This window comes from Sesamum indicum, linkage group LG10 (assembly GCF_026168435.1).
Source record: "Sesamum indicum cultivar Baizhima isolate 11 linkage group LG10, ASM2616843v1, whole genome shotgun sequence".
NCBI lineage: Eukaryota > Viridiplantae > Streptophyta > Magnoliopsida > Lamiales > Pedaliaceae > Sesamum > Sesamum indicum.
Genome location: NC_142666.1, coordinates 16600554 through 16624877, shown reverse-complemented (window position 1 = coordinate 16624877; position 24324 = coordinate 16600554). Strand labels below are relative to the sequence as shown.

The following is a 24324-nucleotide window of genomic DNA, read 5'->3' as shown; positions in this document are numbered from 1 at the left end:
TGAACACATGTAAAATTTTCATCAAGGGAAATGACGAACTGCGAGGTGGTCCTTAGAATCAGTTCATACAAGCAGTCTGACTTACAGAACGGGTAGGGTGAATGAGCCTCTCACTGAGTGCATGTGCCGTCAGCAAACTAGGAAGTGGAGTGGCTGATTTTGGCTATAACACTGATTATCCAACCAATTCTAAAGTGGCTCCCGTGTGTTGCTCTCCCAGTTCTCCATCAATTCACACACTTTCTTCACTCACATTGACGCTGGAGATGTATTAGGAGAAAGAATAAAAATTGTGGCCGCTTGAGCAGAAAAGAATTTTGGCACATGCTCGACAGCTGATGCTGACAAGCATAGGATGGAGAGAAGTGTTAGATAATAGATCATGCTAGTTTGAGATTAAAGCCCCATAGACAAAGTTCATTGGCATTAATGAAGAACCCCAAGTCGGCTCCTAGGTAGTATGGGTCGAATCACACTCAAAAGTTGCCTTTACCAACAAATTGCACAAGTTTCCAGTAGTTTGGCATATCTCAGCTCAAGGAAGCAGCTGTAATATATACCACATATCCATGTTTGATTGGAGAATCATTCGCAGAAACCAATTGGTGAACCGAGGGGAACGACGACCCAGCAGCGGCCATAAGCCAATCCCAGGTGATGTTTTTGCCAACAAGCCTAAGATTCTGAGTGTTGCCAACGCGACTCATGGATTTATCCATGCACACGGAACAAGAGCCGCCTCTCTAGCAAGAAGCTGTACACCAAATTACATGGCTCTCTCAAACTTATGATGCAATTCCAATTTCATCCACATCGTCTGTGATATAAACACAACTAGATTATAATTAATGAGCACCAACGGGAAAACCCAATTTCTTCTTTTCCTTCTCACTCATTTCTACTTCTTCACCTATTCCAACTTGTACATAACAAGGCATGACTAAAACCGCGACAAATGAAGCTAAAACCTATCACAGAAGAAACAGACCAATGCGTGTTTACGTAATGAAAGGAGAAACAAAATCTATACAGATTTGAAAAAGAAACTCTACTTGAGCACCAGTAAACACATCACCAAGACCGTCAGTAAAATATATGTACACACGGTGCTCCTATCTGAGATTCAAGCTGGGTGACCATGTTATGCATAATCTACTCTTGTGGCCAGACTGCAAATCCTGTTGACATGCACCACTAAGAGTGAGATCAAACTTTCTCTGAAGATTTTGCACTTCGGATGAATTAGGATGTCAAACCATAAATTCTCTCCAGTTCAAAGACTTATTGGTGTTCCTCACATGTAATTCCCAAAAACTGCAACTACAAGAAACAAAAAGATCAGAAGTGATCGTCAGATGAAAGAACGGTAATCTAAAACCCTCTCCAACCAATCTTTACTTCTTGCTAAATAACAATAAGTTATTTGATGTGTAAGATGTTAAGAGCTCCAGACAGGAAAACATATCCAATCATTTTGAACATGAAACTTCTTATGATGGCAACTAAACAGCGTTTATAAACAAGGGATTATATCATCAATGAACAAGCATAGAAGATTTTATGGGATTACATTGAAAAAGAAGGCAAAATACCTGAAGATGGCTTAAAAGCCGATCTTTAACGCATTTCAACATACAGAAGCAACTTTGGCTGTTCACATATGCTGCAATTTCATAGTATTCGGCAAAAGGCAAAGCTTGACTTCATTTCCATGTGGACTTTCTCAGCATTTCCTTGTAGATTGAATGTCACTCAATGCGGCCTCCACCACAATATAAGAAAGCTTAGCACAGATAGAAGACAAAATATCGCTCCAATGGTATTTTCAAGAATATCATCTCGATATTCCAATTTTGCTTAAAAGAACTAAAGATGCACTTCAGATTTCGACCAACGATATAACAGAGCATCAGCTATTCCACAGCTTAACCATTTGCCACCATAGCAAGACGTTGAACATCAGGAGTAATGAACGGAATTCTCCAATCGGCCATCAAGAAGATGGTAGCTGTTTGTGTGACAAGTGTATTATTCATTCGAGAGCTGAAGCAACCCACGCATCTGGAGGTACGGATTTTCCAATAGCTTCTCGTTGTTGCTCTATAAAAGAAGTATAAAGTATCTTAAGCACTAGATAAAAAATCATGATCATAAAATGCGCACATGGAATGCTACTGATGCTTGGTGCACAATAACACCAAAATCCCCCCCATCCCACCCCCACAAGTTTATGAATAGGCAAAATGTAGGTTTTCCAAATTTGATTTCCTTTATTACGTTCATGTTTCTAGTGTGCATACAATCCGTTTGTTCATTCTTGTTACTATATATTCAATTAATTATGATGTGATTTCCTCCTGCAATGCTTAGGGGTGACTATGTAAAGTTTATATTGTTACTGATAGGAATATGTTGTGATATCTGAAAATGTCGATACATATATGTATAGTAATTATAATTTTGATAAGAATAATATATATTGACTTTTGTATAGAACATAATTCAATTAGTTACCTCTTACTTGATTATCATACTAAATACACTATTTTAGAAACAATCCTACAAGTTAGTGCTAGTACAAGAATGCAATATCATTAGGTCTATTATCAATAACTTAGTACAGCTATATAATAGTCTTTCTGGATTAGGAATTTGGGATTGATTGTCGTCTTAAAAATCATCACAGTTGTTCTCTTTTTCATATTCCTTTCTTAGACATTTTCTTTTTTTATATTCTATCTTATAGCACGAAGTAGAAGTGCTTGAATAAGAAATTCTTATAGGATAGATGCGGGGATGATTATATCCTCACCTTATATATATCAAAAGATAAAAACCAATAAAACTACTAATATTTTCATCTTCAACTACTCTAATTCAACAACTTTACCAGAGGTATCTTGAATAGTAAAATACAAGGACCCCGCCTTCTACTGAGGGGCAAAATTAAAAATCCACTTAATTGTTTTACTGAAATCAACATTTTCCATCTAGAGGCCTAATGGCAGGGGCATCATTGTAAATGGAACAGAAGGAGTCTAAGTCTCATTTTTCAAAATTAGAGAAGGTAAGTATAATTGTGCCATTAAATTGGGGTCTAAGTGGAACTAATCCTAAATAAAACTTGTGGTAAGAAGGAAACAAAGTAGTGCTTTCAAGGAAAGAAGGAAACAAAGTAGTTCTTTCAAGGAAAGAAGGAAACCTTTCATAAGCATTCACAATGTTAAAGCATCCTATTTATTTCAACATATTCCTTCTTGCAAGGGACACAAAAGAGAGAGCAGGCCCCAATGTTTGGGAACTTGTTACTGCACTAGAGTAGAAATATCTTTGGCAAGTCTGATAGAAAAATTGACTAAATCATGATTCAGGAAACTACTTTTGCCTGGCACTAGTTGCATAAACAATTGTTGCCTGAAATTGGGCAAAACTCTGACATGTAACCTATGTTTCTTCTCTGGGATAATTACAACTACTTCCCCTTAACTCTGGTCTAATTACAGGTAGACCACCTCACATTTGGCAAGTTAACCCATCTTTCCAGACAGTAATGACCATTACGAAACCTGTTAGAGAACCTAACATTTTTCCTTTAATCTTCATAAAAATTACAACTCTCCATAAGAACCTCCTCTAAGATTTGTCAGCCCTTGTAATCTTGTCATTCCACAGTAAGACCCTACAGTTTAATGTTTCTCTAAATAATAAAGCATACGAAAAATATAGAGGTACTTAAGCCAAGCCATTGTCTCTCTTAGTTGAACATTAAGCCAAAATTAGAATGTGAAGCAAAGAAATCAAAAACTTGCTGACTGTTACTGATCAGCTGTAAAATAAATTGGTTCACCAATAGTCCAGTTAGCATGGCTCATGAGGTGAGGTCTACCTCTACTTTATACTCAGTCTGAGTCATCAAAATGGACAATAAAAGAGGAAGCATGAAACCAAGTTTTCTGTTCAGGATAATCTTTCATTCTATGTTTTGCAGCATACTCTTCAAAGCACGCTCTTATCCAAGATCCTGGAGGTGGTAAATAATGTTTTTTTCTTTTTTTTACTTTCTGGTGACAGATATATGGTTGTTTTAAACAAAAGAATTACTCACTAGCTAAAACAACATAGCCCTCGAAAAGAAACATTTATTTGATTAAACATTAAACAAGAATTCACCTGCTGAGCTCTTGAAACTAGATTATGAAGCATGCGTTGATAACTTTCCGGGTCGTCTGTCATCATTCTCTGCAAAATATAAATTTAATTAAATTTAATATATTCACATTTCACAGTTCACGTCAGTAGAAGAGATCTAATACTTGCCTTCAAAAGAAAGGTTGAAGAGTAATATGCCACTCTTGCATCTGTGTCATCCAACAATTCCCTGCCAAATATACATACAAAGTTTTAGACAACAATTGAAAATGAGCCCCTTCAACAATTGGTTTCAGCTGAAAGATACCTGAAGAATTCTTCCCCTCCAACCTCGATGAAAGCAGAAGGATCTGCTGTACATTTACCAATCAAAAGTAGAAGAAGTGTAGCTCTTATATCTGATGTGCCACCTGGAAGATTTCCTCTTCCTTTGCTACCTACAGAAACGCCCAACGCAATATTATCCGTTGCAGCCCCAGCAAGCTGGATCAAAGGCCAATAAAATAATGCAGCAGGAACACGAGCAACCAATTGCATGGGAACAATGGCTTGTCCATGAAGAAGCAACGCTGCCATGGATGCTGTATCACGAATCGGAATATGTACATTTTGCCCAAGTTTGGTGTTGGCATCTCCAGTAAAATCACCCTGGGGAACAGTCTCTGTTCGGGAGAAACTTTCTGCTCCATCTGCCTTACTCTTCCTTTCTGAATTACTAGAATCTTTTATGTGCATCGTATCTCCAAATGGTGTCACACCCGTATGCGCAACTTTCAAGCACAGTTGAGACAATAGAATATCACACATCTGCTCATGGACATCCAAGGAAAGATAAAGCATAAGAAAAATAAGTAGAGGGCATCATTTGTAATTGAAAGATCCACTCAAAGAGATGTAACTGAGGCAAGCAGCTAAGAAGAGTTCATCTCGTAGGTAATCATCTTTATCTCTTTAGTATTAGGAAATAGGAAGAGAAGCAGATCAAATCTCTTTGGCTGCTACTCCCGTCCTAACAAAAGTAAGGCCAGGATGAAGACAAAGTCGGACTGTAATGGCTAGTAGCAAAATAACAGCAGTGTTGGAATCTTCACTAGAGAGGGAACAAGAACGTAGTGTGAAAAAATATAATTGGTCTATGGTCGTGAAAAAACAAATATTAATGTTGGAATGTCCTGCCATCTCCTTCAGTTTTAGAAATCCAGATAAGGATGCATCATTAAGTAACACCAGATTGTTTCACATCCTTCATATCAACACTAAACTTTTAAATCAACAGCAACTCAAGAAGAGCAAGAACTTTAACAAATATCACAGATAATATCCAAAATGATTACCTTCAAAATATTCATCCGATCAGTTTCATTTATTTGAGCCATCAAGGATAAGGCACGGCTCATGATATCTATCACTGCATTTGCTTTCTCGAGACGACTCTTGTCATGTATTTGTGCTGCAGATTGACCACGCATTACATGCTGGACTTCATTCTCATCTAGCAAAAATTTGCACCGCATCAGCAGCCTCTCCAGAACAAACAAAAAGCCCCATCTGATACGGTTGTTTTTCGACTTGAGAAGCCCACACATTAGCCAAATTGGTAAAGGAATATCCAGAGAAGCTAAATAATCATTAACACCAGCAAGCGAAATTTTCTCCTCCAAGTTCTTAATGCTCGAGCAGAGACTCTGATCTCCTTCCCCACTGATTTCTGCAATCAGCAGATCTCCCAACCATAAATGCCCATTGTGGCGATAAGCATGTCGTTCAGAATGAAGAAGAGAATGTAAAGTGGTCCAGCATAGCTTTGCGTTCATGGCAGCAATATTTCCAGGAACTTCAATGCTTTCAATAGATTTAAATGATTTCGTCATCTGAATCATTTCAGCAAACTCTTTGTCCACATGAGTAAATGATCCTATGAGTGTGTCAAACTTCTCTACTATCTTCTCCAATAGCTGCAAGAGGACCATAATTCAAAATACAATTAAATTATGTGGGTGCACAAAATTCTTCTCCTTCATCTATGCCAGTTTGTGAGCCAATCGAGCAATAGGCCACATCACCTCTACTAGATATTATACAGGAAGGAGATCACAGAGTACATTTACCTAGAACACCGAATATCAGGTTCTAAAAGAAAGGTGCATAACTCCAAAATCCATAGAGACTATTAAAGAGCATAACTTTTGTTTTTCTAACCCAGGCTATCCCTTTAGTTAAATAACAATGTAAATCCACCTCAACAAGATATAATGTAGAGTGGAAATAAGATTTAAACAACTATGGATTTAACAAAAGCAAAGTTTGACTTAATGAAAGCACAAATGACCAACTGAAGTTGAAGATCCACAACTTTTGGACAAAACTAGCCTCTTGATCCAGTTTATGCATTAGATCAGTAAAGATGGATGTTGAAAACATGTGAGCAGTCAAACTAAATGACGTAATGAATCAAGTAAAGAACAATGTGTGTTTGCTGAAGATAAAAATTGAGAATTTGATCGCAGAAATAGGTAGAGTAAGGATTTTATAGTCCAAACTGCAAATTCCCGTGAAGGTTTTAGATGTGTTCTTGTGAGTGGTATGTGACATTTGTTGAGATGTATATTTATGCATTTCAGGAAGCCACAACATAGGAACCGCAAGGACAAACTACACAGTAAATGACTACAACAACAAACTGATATAGCAAGTGAAGTATGTAATCTCGAAATGAAATCTTGTATCTCACATGGTAATTTAATGTATCTAAATAGCCAAGATGTGAACTTTCAAACCATACACACTATAGAGGTATTGTTTCCGGACATCGTATTCTTGTTTCTCCTTTCTTTATGTTGAATTATTCCTTACCACCCATTTTGAAGGCATATCTATAACAATCAGAATATTTTCATATAAAGCTGATTATAATTGCAATCTAACCTAGTCTTTGCACACAGCAAAACAAGTCAAGCTAGAATTGTGTAGAGAAAACCAAGAATATTTGGAAATTTACCATTAAAAGCCGATCATTATTAGGATATGTGGACAATGATGTAGAAATTGATCTCCTCAATAGTTCCACGACACCTTCAACGCCCAACTTAACAGAAATATGAAGTGCTTCAGGTGCATCTGCAAGCACAAGCAAGGTAGCAATAGGTCGAACCTCATCATCACTGTACTCAGAAACTCCAGCAGCTAGACATGTCTCATTTATTTTATGCAATACATAGTCGAAAATCACCAGATATAGATTTCTCCTTTCTTCCCTTGAATTCGAAAGCACCAACTGCATTATCAAAACAAACATGCCAATTAACAATATTTTAGAGTGTACTTTGAAGGGAAAAATATTCTACATAAGACTTTTCTTGCATTTATACAAGATCACTAAATTCATCTGAAAATGCACATCCTACATCACTGTCAGGAGTTCAAACATTACGCAAGGAGATACAACTCAGATGAGTAAAGTATTGGAGCATTTTAATTTATGTCAGTTCTGAAAACACATTCCCAAAGTAATAATGAAAATCGCGATTATTTGGTAAAAGAAATCATTATCCTCATCTTAAACCATGAGCCATTATTTTCTTATTCTGAAATGTCAATTAGACCAAAAGTCAGGAGAAAGCCCTAGGTAACAATATGCGCATTATGTAAAGCCTCCTTTCAGAAGCTGTTCCACGTAAGCAAACATTTAACAATGAGAAATGAAATGAAGGCTTCTGTCTTCAGATGCATAAACTATAATTACTAAACAGATATAGCTATTCAGCCAAACTCTAAAGGATGACAAAATATCAGAATCCTTTCCAGCAGCAATTTACTGCATCATTTATGGATTTGACTTTTATGAGTGCATGCAAAGGGTAATTTCTTTGGAATAATGAAACCAAAAGAGCATAGCTAACATACCCCTAGGTGAAGGATGAAATCTTAGCTAATTATGTCAGGGAAAGTTTCAGAAGGCTGCAAATGCAGCCCATTTAATTTCTGCATCTATTGGCATAGATCTTTCTAAACACAATCTAGCTTACAGTTGATAGATCAATACCTCTCCAAATATAAAGTCAATTCCTCCGATCAGATCAACTTGTTTAATAAGAAAGAAAGGGGCAGCTGAAACAACTTTGTCAGGTCCTTCCGGCACTTGATAAAACATGTTTGTCATCATGCAGATAAGCTTGCAATGAACTATTTCTGCCCAAGAGTTTCTTCTACTAATTTGCATGAGTGCCTTAATAACCTGCGAACAAAGGAAAAGCAAGGATAAATGCTTGCCTAGAAACATTTCAAGAAAAAGAAAGTAAAGAAGAGCAAAAGGAAGTATCAGAAAACAGGTAATGGTTAGAACTAGAGAGACGATCCTGTTTTATAGTTAATAATTTTGGAAGAGAAAGACTTTATGAATGATGAAAGATATCATTATACAGATTTATAGTACTGTAATTGATCGTATTTTTAGATTTAATACTGACAAAGCATCAGCAATTTTGGGAACTTTAGCTTGGATCCCAGTATTAGCATCATGACAGTAGAGGAATAACAAGAATATTTCATAAGGATCATGTGGAAGAAAACTTTCCATTTTAGACAGTTAGCCTTTGTTTAGTATTTTGAAATTCAATAATAAATGTTATATAAACTACAAACTTATAGTAATTCAAGTACATGCATATGTATGTAATAGCTGATTTAAGTATGGGGCACCGGGCAGTTTTTCCCCAAAACCCAGATTATACTTGAGACTAGGTTAGGCCCAAAAAAATTGAATAACTAGAGCTGCATCCTCCAAACTGGATAAATTACACCCACCAGTCCCCTTGAGTTTTGACTTGATATAAATAACCTTGTTATTCATAAATTACATCTACAACCATGAGCATATTGTTTAACAAAACACAAATGGAATCAACAAAATGACAAATTCAGAGTTAGGCATCAAGTGATTCTCAGAAATAAAAGTAGTCTATAAGACAATTGACCCTTTTACCCTAACCATGTAGGACGATCTGTGTAATATTTTCAGATTACAAGGGACATTAATGAAATGTACTAAAAAGAATCTCATTTGGCACTTTTCCAGGCGTTTTTTGCATCTGAAATATATGCATACATGTACAGTATTTACATATTATAAGGGATGTAATGTGATACATAGACTTCAAAGATTGTTGGGTAAGTAATTTTTATATCATAAAAGGGGTATTCTTGCAATTGGCTAATAAGATTTTTCGATGCACCTCAACACAGATTGGTACTTTCAGGAAATCTATACATTTTTTACTCCAAATCACATAGTCTTTGCTTACCCTTTTTATTCTTTTCCCTATACCAAAATAAAATTCCTATCCAAGAACGTGTCATCATCATAGCAAGAGAACCAGTCCTTGTTTTTTTCATTTGGGTCACATCTTTTAGTTCCTAGACTAACTTATACCCTAATATTAAAGGACAAGGTGTGCTCTTGATTCCTAGAACTCTGACCTTTATTCTGTCATAGTGACCAATCTTAAATCCATCTCATCCATAAGTGTTATACGCAATTTACACATAATGGGTTTCAGCACTAACTAGAAGTAAAATTTTAGGCAGATCTGCCTCAAGCAAGGTACGGCAATCGACAGATACAGAATTCAAGTTGCATGAAGAGAACATTTGCTCAGAAACCAGCAGATGAAAACAACGCTAGGTTGTAGAAATACTCACACTTATATCAAGACCTTCTAATCTGCTACGTCGAATTTTGCCTCTATCGCAGATGAAATATAGTAAACAGCTTAAGGCAGAAGCCCAGACAGCTTCCTCTTTCTCTTCTATCTGTGAGGTAATTGTGAATTAAAGAGGAACTCTGATATAATAAAGATGAAACCAACTTACAGACATCAATCATTGACAATTAACAAGAAAAATGCCATAACCAAGCAGACAAACATTAAACTGTAACTGCACTAAACATACCATTTAGCTAAATGATGTGAACATGTTTTATTACTTTGGCGCTAAATTTGAATTGTGAATTCACTGTAACAAAACCATGAGCACACTTGCTACAAGAGCTGGAAAATCCAAAAGTTTACTGAAGGTGTTAACCAAGGATAAATGGTCGCTATCAACATAATGATGCAACATCAAATCCAAGTGGGGAAGATATATTAATAGAACATCAATTGCGACATTTTCAAGTTACAAGCTCAGTTCAAATTGATTTCAAGCCTAGAAACCTCATGTTGGAACATGAATAATTAGTATTTAGTTGTTTTCCTAGAATTTTAATTTTGGATTTGCTTATGTCATTTCAGGAATCTAGTCCAGTCGGGGGTATATTGTTGATTTGTTACATAATATTTTCAGTAATTAGGTTGAAAAGCCATATTTCTATTCCTAACAAAAGTTTAGTCCTCACTATAGTAGGAGACATCTTGACGCCTGTAAGTAAGAATGTATCTTTAAGTTTTGATATGGTAGGAAGTTTTGGCTGTGATGCCCAACAGATACTAGGAGTGTTTCTACATTTCCTTCTTGATCTTGATAGTTTCCCATTTGATTTTCTTCAAGATCTGTGTCTGCCGATAGCCAGTACTTCTACAAGATCTTTACTTTCAACCCCTATAAGGCCTTTCTTATCATTACAGGGCATTGGCCTAATTTGCCAACATTAAGAACAAGCCTTCAAGTATTCTATTCTACCTAAACCTGGGTTGGTACTTTATCAATTTGGGTGCAGAACCTAAAAACCCTACGTGTTTGGTCTTTCTTCATATGGAAGCGTAAAAATCGTCATTAAATCTCAGCTACTATGAGATTTGGACCCATGATACATCACCACTTATGGCCTTTTATATCATCCCACTTTTCCCAACCAAACCTCTCTCTCACTTTTCCCATCCATAAAATGACTTCAAATATTTCATCGCCGAGAGCCCAATGGTATATCCAGTTGTCACTAGTGAAGGATGCCTTTGGATCATAGTCCCATAAACTTAGTCTAAACTTAAGTAAACAATTTCTCAAGCAGAAGCAAAAACATGATTGATTTAGAAAATATATATGGTTGAAAACAACCCTCAACACAAGTCAATAACTATAGATTTATTTTTCCTATGTTTAATTCTTGTATTCTTTTCACATTTGTAATTAAAGAACAAATGTCTATACATCATTCTCTCAAAAACAAGTTATTGTTTTGAACAAATTAAGAAAATCTCAAAAGAATGATCATCAGAAAGGGGAAAAAACACAGCATATCAAATCGGTTGCATTTGAAAAGTTAAAACATTCTTGCTAGTTTTCTTACACAAGCCAAAAATGTGATTGGAGCAGATTCTTCCCCCCTTAAAAGAAATTGGAACACCACGGCTTACCATATCCTATGGTAATTATTCATCTAAAGGAATAGTGCCCTCCACTTAATCCACTTGTAGCATCGAGGTCCATCATATTCACAATTTCATCCTAATTTTTAACAACTGGAACCAGCAGATGTTTAGAAGTGGAACAAGAATCATTCCTGATATCTTAACACCAGTGTCTACCAAAAATCCTTGGACTACATCAGAGACTACTTCCTTGGTCCATATCTGAATCCTCCCACATCCTTTCTGAAATGCCCTCTGGAGTTCAATTTACCATCCAAGAGTCTAGTGGTTTCCAAGTGCATGGTTTGACGTCTGATTGTTAACATTATTTTCTAAGATAAAACTATAAAATGCAGATAGGGCACTCCATCAACTCATATAAATCTTCTGCCAATTCAAATTAGGACTCCCAAATACGGGTAGAGGAAATTATATTTTTTTAATACTAATAAACTGAACTATGATTGTCGGTTATAACTTCTGTTGATCCTCTGTATCTGACATCAACATAAAGTACATATAGACGTACCACCATCACCACCACCACACCGGGCCCCGAAGAAGAAAAGCCAATGAAAAGGAGACAAAACAAATATTAACCAGAAAGTCAGAAACCAAAAAACAAAATGGGAACAAAAGACTTATTCATCCAATGCTCATCTTTCCAGTCATTGACAGGATATATACCTGAACAAGATGAAGAAGAACCTCAAAAAGCATGGCCAAAATCCAGCTCTCAAACTTGTCAATAGCTGCGGAATTATCTGTTTTCTTGATTTCAGACTTTATCTTTCCATGTGAAGAAACTTGAGTTCCATTGTCAATATATGATTCCTGGGAGTACTGTTCCTCAATTGTAGTGGAGTCATCAGGTGCTGGAGGCTCCAAAAGATGTGCATGCACTCCAAGGTTAATAATTAAATCAAAAGCTCGAGCCTTTGACATCACGCTAGGAGAATTTAGCATGTCCTACAGTGTTACAGACAAAATAATAATTAGATTTAACTACATGTTTGACATAAAACCATGGGAGAAGCATGCAGCACCTCTAGCAAGGACAGAGCGAGAGGAGCAGCAATCTTTGCATCCAAAACATACCTACAAAACATATCAAAGATGATCAGTTGAAAGTTGAAAAGATCAAGTCAGACAGCTTTGCAATGCAGCCAGCTTTTGTTATGCCCTCCCCATCAGAGATTTTAAGAACCAGATTTGGTGAAGTGAATTCAGATCATTGGTGGCAAGTCAAATTGACTTCTTGTGCCAAATGAAACGAATTCAGGCGTATTATTTGGCCATGAGAAATCAAAGACTTCAAACTAAGAAAGTTGCCAACCCATCCACTAACAAAAGTACCCATCATTGGCACGAAAGAGGATTAGTGGACTAATCTTATTTAAAACAAAGTTGCAATAATTAATACTACAGCATTCACATGTAAAGCTATCTTCATCCACTTATTACCCTATTCACACCAGTCAATACTCATGACTGAATACTTGCCCTCGCTCACTCTGTCATCCCTCGTGACTGAATGCATGGGGCACCCACTCTATCAGTAGCCATGACTCAATACATGTCCTTACCCACTCTTCCTCACAAACACATGTCTGCACGTATGTATACTCCATATATTTAGACACACATATGGAGGAGTGTCGGTGTGCTGGTGTGTGATTGTAAATTCAGAAGATATAAAAAAAAATACGTCAGACCATACATGTCAATTACAAGTTTGACAAGAACGCTCACAGCCACATCCATTGATGGTCTTCCACTGTGTCTTAATTTAGACGAGACAGTCAAGTGATTGGAATTGGCAGAAGATGTTTCGGAGCAAACTGCCGCAATAACCTCGCATACCTCCACAGGGTTTAATCGCAGTGGTTGCTGTTCACTGGCACAAATCAAAAGTATTGAGGGGAAAAAGAGATTGAAACCAACTAATCCAAACAAATATACAGGGTCATTGGATGCATATGAATTAGAAGAGGATGCTGAATGTAATCATAACTCTCAAAGCAATAATAATGCAATAAGTAAGGTATTGGGCATACAAACATACAAATGACTGCAAGTGAACTCAGAGAGGAGACATAATATACAAGATCATTGGATCATATGAATTAGAAGAGGATACTGAATGTAATCATAGCTCTCAATTCTCAAACCAATAATAATGAAATCAATGAGGTATTGGCCACACAAACATACAAATGACTGCAAGTGAACTCACAGAGAGGATATATAATTATCAACAGGTAGTTGATGAATAAAGACACCTGATGAAACGTCTTTACCTGTAATGACGGTATTGAAAAAGCGGTCTTGCGCGTGGGCGAAAGGTGTTCACCGGGGAATCCTCCCTAACAAAAAAGCAGCAGCATCACACTCAGATCAATATTAATTTCTGACCAAATTCAGATAGCATATCAAGGAAAGGAGCAAAATATCTGTTAGCTGATAAGACCTATAGTAAACTTTACTTCCATGGTAAATAGATCATGGATGGACTGTAATAGACATGGTAATCTTGACAACCATAAGGAACATCTCGACCACATAAAGAAAGCTAAAAAAACATTTTGATACTACAATACATGCAAAGTTGGAAAAAGTGCAGAAATTCATTGAGGAGAGCATGCCCCCAAGCCATGGCTATAGGTTATAACAAATACAGAATTGTATTCTTACCTCCTCCAACATCAACAACTTATAATTTCAACTCCACCTGGTCCCCTCAGAAAACATGAAGTATCTACTCCATTATCAACCACCAAGCATCTTAGTATTCCATTATTTAGAGAGAGAAAAAAAAAATACAAGTGCCTTAGAACTTTAAAATTTGGTTTCCCTGTGTCATGTGTGGGGGTTGGACAATGAAGGAAATTGCCAAGTGTAGAAACCCTGGCCACAAGCCCTCCAAATCAACGGGAGAAAGCTTCTATCAGATGACCATCAAAGAGAGAGCGGGAAAACAAAAGAAAGAAAAGGACGCAGAAGATCTATGTTTGTGCATGTGGGTCGGTGGGGGGAAGCAAATTGCTTATGTCAATTGGCCAGAGAGGTTATACAAACACCATGACATTTCTCACATTTGTGAAACACCTTCATGAAGAATTAACAGAACCGTGTTCCAATTCCTTTCAGAATTGCCATCTGAAGTACTACTCAGTTCAGTTAAACAAAACATTATGATGTGCTCATAAAGTTCGGCTATATGGATTGTCTTCCCCCACTTTATTTATCATGGCTTACCTCTGAAACCATAGCAAAAATTTAAAATCCCTTCTAATTATTCACCCATGTTTTGCATTAAATTTGAACTAAAAGTTCAAACTGAACAGGAACTCCAATCATTATTGTATTAAATACATCTGACTTCCACATGTTCATATTTGCATGTACAATACATATTTATGTAGTGGCAAGTGAACGTAGGAGGACCTCAAATTTTTGAAAAGTTTGCAACAAGCATCTTGAGTTTACAGCAAAACTAAAGCCATAAACTATTTCCAGGGATCATTAAACAAGTATAGCTTTTTCCAGACAATAGCCAATCTATGAATTAAACCTTCAATAGCTTATATATGAAACAAATAGTTTTACAACTTAAGATCTAAATTCAAGAGTTCACAAATATTGACCTCACTAACATACAATAAGTGCCTCAGTTTATAATTTGTAAACTGCTTGAGCGTTAGAAGGCGAATTAACTCATATGACACTCCATAATGTTTAAAAAGATATAAATTGAGTATGAGGAAACCTAATAAAATTCACATAAGCAAATCATCATTCTGTCATTGCTTTATTAGCTAATTACTTTGGTACAAGTTTGTTATACACATCACAAGTTAAGAAGAATGCCATGCAGATTTCACAAATAAAATGTGGAAACATGTAATGTAAGTGACAAGAAAATACTTTCAAGCCACATTTGGATAAAGAAAGGATTAAGCAAGACAAACCAGATCTGATTAGCCCCTGGTTTTGAGCGTTTTAGTGCTGTTATTGCTCTCAAATGGGCAAAAGCTGAAGCTGAATTGGTAACTGTCGTCAGTAATGATGGCTGCAACAGCTGATCCAGATAAGGCATGTCTGCACTTCCAAAAACTTTCCAAGTTTCACCCTTCATTTTGGCATCCATGTCCCCAACAAGAAGAGCTGCTGCACCTACTTCTAGGAAATTATGAGCACGCATGTCTTGGATATTCAGAATGTGGTCACTGTAAGTGAGTATTTCCAGAAAGTAAGGTCAAAACACTTAAAGTGATTAATGAATAACAGTAGCTTGAAATAGAAGAATAAGACCTTTTGGGTAAGAGAAGTGATGACTGCTGGTCCCCAGACCAGCGCCATCTGAAAACATCAAGTGCTATAAACTCTAGGTTTCCGAGTTCATCAACTTCTTCAGCAATCGGAGAGTCAGAAACTGATGCAGTAGATGTGTCCTTGCTCTCCAAAGATTCTTTGCCATTTGCAGGACTTAGTTGGGAATTGAATGATTTGCTTAATAAAGATGACAATGATGGCAGCACCTGTCTTGACGCAGGTGCAGCTCCAGCAAAGGCAGCTGGTTGGAATGAGCGCTTTGGGATATATTGAGCCACTAAAGAGCGAACATAATTTAAGGATTTCACAAGTGCCCCAGATGCAAAACTTGATACAGGCAAAGGATTTACATTTTTGGATGGTACTGGATTCCCAGGTTGTTGACTTAAGGAACGTGACCATGGTGCCAATCTCCGATAAAGGCTCACATCACACTCAACAATTATACTTATGCAGAACCGATCAATCTGTAGTAATGTCTCCTCACTGGGCTTATATCTGCAACATATAAAGAGGGCTTGTAAATGAGATCATTAACCAAAGTAGATTCATTAGCACCATTCTCAAGGCTTACTTAAATTGGTCTAAAGATAGAAAATTCTATTTATCACCCTTCTGTTAGCACCATGTTAACCTTCTACTTCATTAATCATATGGGTTAACGGCATTATATGTGATGCTATCAAATCATTTATCCTCCTTTCTTCTTGGGTGCACAGGGCAAATATTATTGATTAAGAGCGAAAGAGAGAGTAGACAAATTAGGGCAAGGTAATGCCAAAACTGGGAAGATTACGAAGGTTCAAGGGATAAAGGCATAGCCCCTAAATATTGTTTTATATCCATCAAAGTAAGCCCAAAACACCCACCTTAATACAATAAAGGTAGCTATACAACCTATCACTGCTTGGATTTGATATTCAAACTATTTGCAGAACTACCACTTGTCTTCATTACATCGTCCACCCAGGTTCCACCATGGTCAATGCTTTCCACTTTCATATAATTCTGTTAACACCCATTCTAGTATCTATATCAAACCATTGTGGAACCTGCTTGGGCATTCAATTAGAAACATGAACCTAATCTCTCAAGGTCAATTCACTTTCCAATTGTGATTTCAAATATACTGTACAAAATCCTGAAACTCAGCTCATGCAGTTATTTGGACACATTCCACACCCAGACATGTGCTTAATGCACTGCGTTGTACATGGTACTAACAAAAGATATGGAGCACGGGAAAGAGAGAGTGTTCTGCAGGTGTTTTCATGACTTCCCTTGGAGTATTTCAGATAACTTTTCTTTTTTAATACTTTCAAACTCATATGCACATTATACAAGCACAAACCACCTAAATGTTTGCCAAACTGCCACTTGGGAATGGAGGGAGGCATTTCACGTTTGGGTGTGCGCACATGGCGTGGGGCATATGCCCAATAATCCCATATTTAAAATGTGCTCTTTTGGACTTGATTTCATCTGTTTTTGAAAAAAGTATGGTCCACACAACAACATTACTTTATGGATTTTAAAATGAAAGAAATTAAGCTTAAAAGAAGTTCTTACAAATCAAACGAGATTAAAGAAACCAGACACCTGGTCCCACATAACCAAAAAAAATCATGCTTCCCCTGTGTGGCAGCTACCGCCTTGCTTCCAATGATTATAAACATCAATTTATATGCTCAGCCCCAAGTTCAGTATTAACATGCCCATTAATTTCCTTATTCTTTTATAGAATCATTATGGTGTAGAATGAATGTTGATTTCACTCCTTTTTAATAAATCAGATTTTCTTTTTGCTTTAAGGAAAAGTGATCTTATTTCTGGTGGCTTTGCCATTACCATACAGTAATGGTTGAATATTTATCTTATTATGTTTGGCGCAAGGCGCACAATGGCGCCAAGGGCTCCTGGAGCCATGGCGCGCGCCTTTCGAAGGTTGGCGCAAATATAACAAATAATCTATATATTTATATAATTAGTTAAATAAGACATATAAAACAACAAATTCAACATAACAAAACTTCATATAAGTAAAAATACAGATTACAGATTTAAAAAAAATACAGATTACATAATTAAATAAATATTTTAAGAACTTTAAGTATGCTGCATGCAGTTTTGACTTTTGAGTTTCATGATTTTTGGCAAAAATCTACAATAGATATCAACATAAACATACAATAAAAAGTAATTACTTTAGAACAAAGTCATACCATTATGGTGAAGTGTGAACAGCAGCGGCAGGAGAGAAGATGCTTATAAGTTATATGGAAGAGAAGAAGAGAACTAGACAAGAACTAAGAAGATGTGTTGGCACTGGCAAAGGAAGAACCGTAGAAGAGAAGAAGAGAGAACTGAAGAGTCATGAATAATATTTCCATGCATGCAGTACTTATAATTTGCAAATTCCTTTTTTAAAATAGGGTTTACTTTTTTTTTTTTAATTTCATGGGCCTGGGCGGGCTGCAGCCCAGCCAACAGCCCGCTGCCCATGCCCCTTCACTATGGCGTGCCTGGGCAATACTGAAATAGCGCCCAGGTGCGCGCTACGGCGACGCCATGGTGAAGGCGCTCGCCATGCGCCATGGCGCGCGCCTTAGCGCGCCATTAACTACCATGACTCATCCTTGCCTTTGCTTTTCAAAACACACAAATACATATATATATATATAAATGCAGGTTTCCTCATGAGACTTTCCATATACAATATCTCGAATCTTCATCTTTATTTAATCTTAAAACACATATACACATTAAAAAAGTAGAATCACACACGTGTATGAATCATACTTTGGACATGTGTACATTTATGTATTGTGGTATATATATGTATACATCATCCAAATTGACACGTGTATCACAGTGCAAATTATCACGAACATACTGTTTCAATTTGTAAATTTTTGCTATCACTATGTTGTTTTGAATCTTCCTCATAAATAGGTGGGAATAATTATTGTTTGAAGAGGAAAAGGCATGGACTAGTGGATTTTTTTAATAAAATTCTTTCTCCATTCACCTGTTATTTCCTCTCTAATCCTCTATTTTCCTATTAAAGGCTTTTACAAAGTTGAATGACAAGCGCATCCTGGCATCACAGTTAAGCACAGATAGATAAAAGTTAACATATGATAAAGCAAAATCATATAGATTAGCAATAACTAAAAACAGCTGATCCTTGTTTGTCTGTTACTAACTAGTTCTGAATCCTCAGTCAAGCAGCTTAATCAGTCAATAGGATAGAGATTATTGAATATGGGACAAAGGCCAGCCATATGATAAATAGCTAAATAATGATCTCACATTTTGACGGTTACACTAAGAGCTAGAAGCCTACACTCTTGGCACTCTTTTACATCCATATACATCTTTGAAGGCTTGAAGAAATGGAAGCAAGGGAGGAGAAGAAATTTGAGGAATCACGACATGTGGAGCTGCAGAAATAAAAGAAGTGGAAAGGAGAGAGAGGAGGAAATGAAAGGGAGACTTTTGCAGTAGTAGAGAAAGTATGGAACAAGGAAGAAAGAAAGACCCAAAAACCAGTATGGAACAAAATAAATGAAGTATCTAGAATATTGGAAAGCAGAGAAGATAATGAGAAAAGAAAGGAAGAAATCCCACAAAAGGATCTGAAAAAGGAAAGAAATAAAAAGGAAATGAAGACCAACAGAATCTTTGATTGCATCAAAAGAGAACAGAAGCCAAAAATTAGTGGACAATGTCCAAAAATTAGATCCAACACGGTTCAATGTTCTAGCTCTTCTGTTGACTTAAAAGAGATACATGTTCTGGATATTACTTGAATTACACAAGCAGATAGGAAATACAAATAGTTATTATGCTGCAAAAGAACCTCCACTGCCTTTTCTTTTTTCCCCGAATACACCCCTGTTTTTACCCTTATATTTCCAAGAGTCCAATTTTGGTCGTTACAAAATGTAGCGGTTTTTTGCTTTTGGTATTCAAGCTTGACTCTATCTAGTAATCTGATCTGGATACAAGGAGTTCTATTGGTTATTTCGAACAATTATCTTGTCATATTTTTTTGTCCTAGTTATGGCTCTTCTTTAGGCACCGTGTTTGATAAGTGCAGGAAACTCTCTTTCCTTTCCCTTCAACTTGTAATCCTGGCTTTTTACTTTTTTCCTCTCGATTCAGAGAGTATAGTAGTGAGAACTATATTAAGGGTTTTGAAATGAAGAATAATCTTAAATGGTCTATAATTGCACAACTATTCTAAATAGAACTAAAAATAACTGCAGTCATGCCCCAGACATGTGATCGAACTTTTCAATGGTGTGTAAGCCAATATGGAATAGTCTTGGAAAACCGATAAACATTCAGATAGGCTACGAGATGTCTTTTGAACAAAGATGCCCATCCATCAACTTTTCAAATTTCATGTGTCTAATAGTGACAATTTTCACCTATTAATTTGTCCCAACAATTGTCGTAACCCAACAGTCCATATTATTGAGTACCTCTGCCCCAGTATGTAACAGATCAAGACTGCTGCCTATATACATTTTGAATGTGAAGAAACTTTTGGGTGTTGTTCAACATCATATATGCTTAATTTTGGTGCATAAAGTCTCAATCGAAAGATCTGATGATAGGAAAAGATCACCTTAAAAGATACCGCTTCAGAAGTGCCACACACCTAGCAACCACAGCAGGACTGTTTATACAACCAGATATGTCAGTTTTACATTAATAAACAAAAAAAAAGCAAACATAAAGAAAAATCATTGAGCAGAAAAGAAATAGGAAAAGAAATGCACTCTATAACACGTATAATAATACAAAGATAAATCATGGAGCAGAATAACATTAAAAAGATGGAAGAGCATCATATATGAACAACTTAACCATTTCATAACCATAGAAACCAAAATACAAGAAGAACAACATTGACACAATAAGTAGCAACACATCACCAACATGTAATAAAGTACCTCCGTTCCCTCTCTGCAAGTGTGTGTTCTAGAATCATCCCATACGCTAAGTCAATTGTAGCATGTGCTGCGAGGTAATCCTGCCATTGGGAAACAGATTTATATCATACAAGATACCCATCTTTCTCTCTCACGCTTCTGGAAAAAGATATATCAAAGGATGAATCTGAAATGTTAAAATCAAACTAAATTCATCCACTCTACTGCATAGAGGCCTCGGAAAATCAAAATTACATACTTATCGTTTATAAATCAGATTCAGCATTGGAAGAAATTAGTTATCTTCAGGCTATACTTGTTGTCATAAAGAAATGTTTATTATATCAGGTATTCAGTCAAAAATGTTCATGGAACTCCCACAAAAAAATGCCATCAGAAAAGACAAACAGAAATTAAAAAAAAATAAATTAAGTTAGAAATATGAGCAAGCTAAAAACTGAATCCAACATCTTGATCATTCAGCATTCTGTAAACCATAGGTTCCCAGGTCAAGAATTGTATCCGCAGAATCACTCACCAACTCAATTTACCTAATAAAACCCGTATAAAATTAAATACACCCGACAGAAACCCAGAAATCAGATTTAAAAATTTAAAAAAAAAAAAATAGAAAAACAAACCAAAAAAAAAAAAAAAAAAAACAGCTTAACGAGACAATAAATGCCTAGAGCCGATAATAACCAAAAGATATAAATAAAACAACAAAAATCCTAAACAATGCTGCAAATTCAAACCCGCAACGTCCTCGAAGCTTCGAGGTGCGACGGCGCTGCGGCGGACAAACAATCAGCAACAGCTCGGCGGAGCGGCTCCGGCGGCTTCTTCATAGAGGAAGATCTCAACCGGGACGCCGAGGGGGCCCCCAATTGCAACCTCGAGATCCCCGGGCTTCTGGATGGACTATACATCATGCAAAAGTACAAAATCTGTGTTTATGTGTTGTTATTTCCCTCTTTTTATATCCGTCTGTCCAATTTGTATAGCATTCGGCTTTGGATCCAAAGAGAGAGAGAGAGAAAGAGAAAGCTATTGAGTAGTGGTGGTCATACAGTTGAACGGAGGAGTTACCATTTGCGCTCGTAAGAAAGAGGGGTTGAAGATATACAGCTGGGCAGGGGCCAAAGTGAATTCGAGACAGTGTGTAATTTGTGTGTGTACATGCATTCCAATTTCCACTTCATCCCTCCTCTATTAACTCCACGCCTTGTCCCTACTTTACTCATTTTAAATCCAACTTCATTTCTATATTTTAATTGCACTTAGCATTTGGGAAAGGAACTTTGATATTTTTTTGGCATTGATCTATCCTGTTGTAATATCCAAAAATCATAGAATATTCTTAATGCTTTGTACTTAATATATGTCATTTTATTTTAATAGAAAGTTCGTTATTTTGTCTTATGATCTCATTGCTTATGTTTTGTTTTTTTTTTTTTCCTATTTAAAATGTATGAGGATTTGAACATTTAGGAAGTGGGATTTGAAAACTTTGTCAAATTAAATGATGCCTTGTTATATTATAGGACGCAGTCTAATTTACAATTTAAAAATCCATTATTTAGTCCATATTCCATCTACAAATTTGGCAACTTGTGTGGAAAAGAAAACACGTAACATTCCTTAATCCCTCACTTAGAGTTGATGATATGATCAGTATGTCAATTACGCAAGGCTCTTAATTGTCAATTGATTCAAAGTGAGTGACATATCTATTGGCCTGTCTCTAAGAACATCACTTGGGCAATAAAGATGCAAACAAGGTCTTGTTGGTCTCGATTTGTTGAATGATTTTAAAATGAAAATATTATCGTATATTGTTAGTAGAAATTTTAGCTTTTATTCTTTTATGTTTTTATTAAAGTTTCTTAATGCCTATTCAGTTGTGCTATTTGCTTTTTTTGATGTTATAGATTTTTCGTTGATTAAAATATTTAAGTTGAATGCATAATTTTGATCACGCTATATAGCAAATATGTTAATTTAAGTAAATTCGTTAATTTTTCATTTTATATTTATAAGAAAATTAGTAGCATACACTTCTCTTTTTATTATAGGGATATAGCAATTCCATGTGAACTTATGTGTTTATCTAAATTCAAATTATACTAAGTATATAGTATCCTTCATCATTCCAAGCTGCTTTTGTAGTTTTTATGTTAGGTTCGTCAGGCCTTGAGCTACATTGTGAAGTATCGAATTGGTACAAGTTAAAAAGGTAAATAAGCATATAAGTGATAAATAAATTATGAAAAGTATCAAATTCCATATCAATTGGGCTACTTATGCACCTGCACACCAACTAGTTTATGTAATGTCAGAGAATAAACTATCTTCATAATATTCAATATTACATCGAATAAGATCATTTACTATAGATTAGGAGCGACTAACTAGGCTTTTTGATCACCTATTAACTATCTTCCACTTGGCCTTAAAGTCAATTTCCCATATACTTCAAATCCATCTTCTCAAGATGTTGTGTAGCACCCCCTCCATAATTATATTTTATTTTGTAATAAATTCACATTTAACCCAATAAAATAAACTCTATCTTAACCAATATATTACATATGGATATATATACTTATGTTGTATAATTGATCATGATTTGTTGGTTATTTATTTGGATTATCTTGTTGTTTGGTGAATTTATTGTTATATGCTTGTTTGTGGTTATGGTGTAAGAAAGACAGATGAGTGATTGCATGTTGCAATACTATTTTACTATGGATTGAAATTGAATGATGAAATTGTAAATGGAATATTGTAAATTTATATAAAGACATGGTTTACTTAATTGGGGATATATTCAATAGTTTGTGCGTTGTAAATGATGAGAATGTGATTGATGTCGATGTGGTTGATGATGTGATATCTCATGAGTTGTGTGTTGTGTGATATAGAAAAAAATAGTACAAAATTAAGTACCATGATGCATAGGGTACCAAATTGTTATGGATAGCGAAAAATATCCTGTGTTGATAGCTATGCACTGTGCGGTGTATCTGTCATATTTGAAATTATATCCTGTGTTGATATTGCTACATATTGGGATGATGTGGGGATATCATGTTCAATGGGTATGTAATGTTGTATATCATATAACATTAATTGAGATGATGATAGCCAAGAAAATCATTTACTGATGTACTCCAGTTAGGGTTAGCAGGATCTTAGAAAAATAAACAATGATTTTGGATCTATTGTACTGTAAATTGATGTATGGTTGTTGTTTGGATGACTTCGTGATTTTATGGTAATTACAAGACGAATATTTGTTGGTTGATTTCATTGCATGAAGTTGGTCTTACTGCACATATGTATGTGTATATATAAGCTAATTAACTATATTTATTGAGTAGACAGTTCATTCCTTATCACATACTTTTCAGGAAATATGTCACAGTGACTAGCCGAATGGATCATAAGTTGATCATCAGTAATATTAGGTGGGTCAACAGTGATATCTTAAGTTAAGAGCTCTGGCTTTGATGTGAATTTTTTTATAAGACACGTTATAATTGAGAAGA

General features: G+C 35.9%; 1 protein-coding gene across 2 annotated transcripts; it reads right to left on the bottom strand.

The window, feature by feature from the left end:
- Positions 1–820: 820 nt before the first annotated feature.
- On the bottom strand, positions 821–22027 carry LOC105171928 (uncharacterized). 2 transcript variants are annotated; one of them, XM_011093193.3, is made up of 18 exons: positions 21529–22027; positions 20795–20874; positions 20467–20517; positions 15810–16328; positions 15467–15724; positions 13796–13861; positions 13216–13392; positions 12542–12593; positions 12183–12464; positions 9847–9957; positions 8192–8383; positions 7148–7423; positions 5484–6104; positions 4457–4956; positions 4318–4378; positions 4171–4239; positions 1593–2100; positions 821–1320 (listed from the first exon to the last, which is right to left on the bottom strand). In XM_011093193.3, the coding sequence occupies exons 1-17, from the start codon at positions 21703–21705 to the stop codon at positions 2029–2031; spliced, it is 3564 nt and encodes a 1187-aa protein (XP_011091495.1). In that variant the 5' UTR covers positions 21706–22027; the 3' UTR covers positions 821–1320; positions 1593–2028. The 2 variants fall into 2 exon arrangements, with proteins under 2 accessions (XP_011091495.1, XP_011091496.1); XM_011093194.3 differs by having other exon boundaries at positions 821–1314.
- Between the last annotated feature and the right edge of the window lie 2297 nt (positions 22028–24324).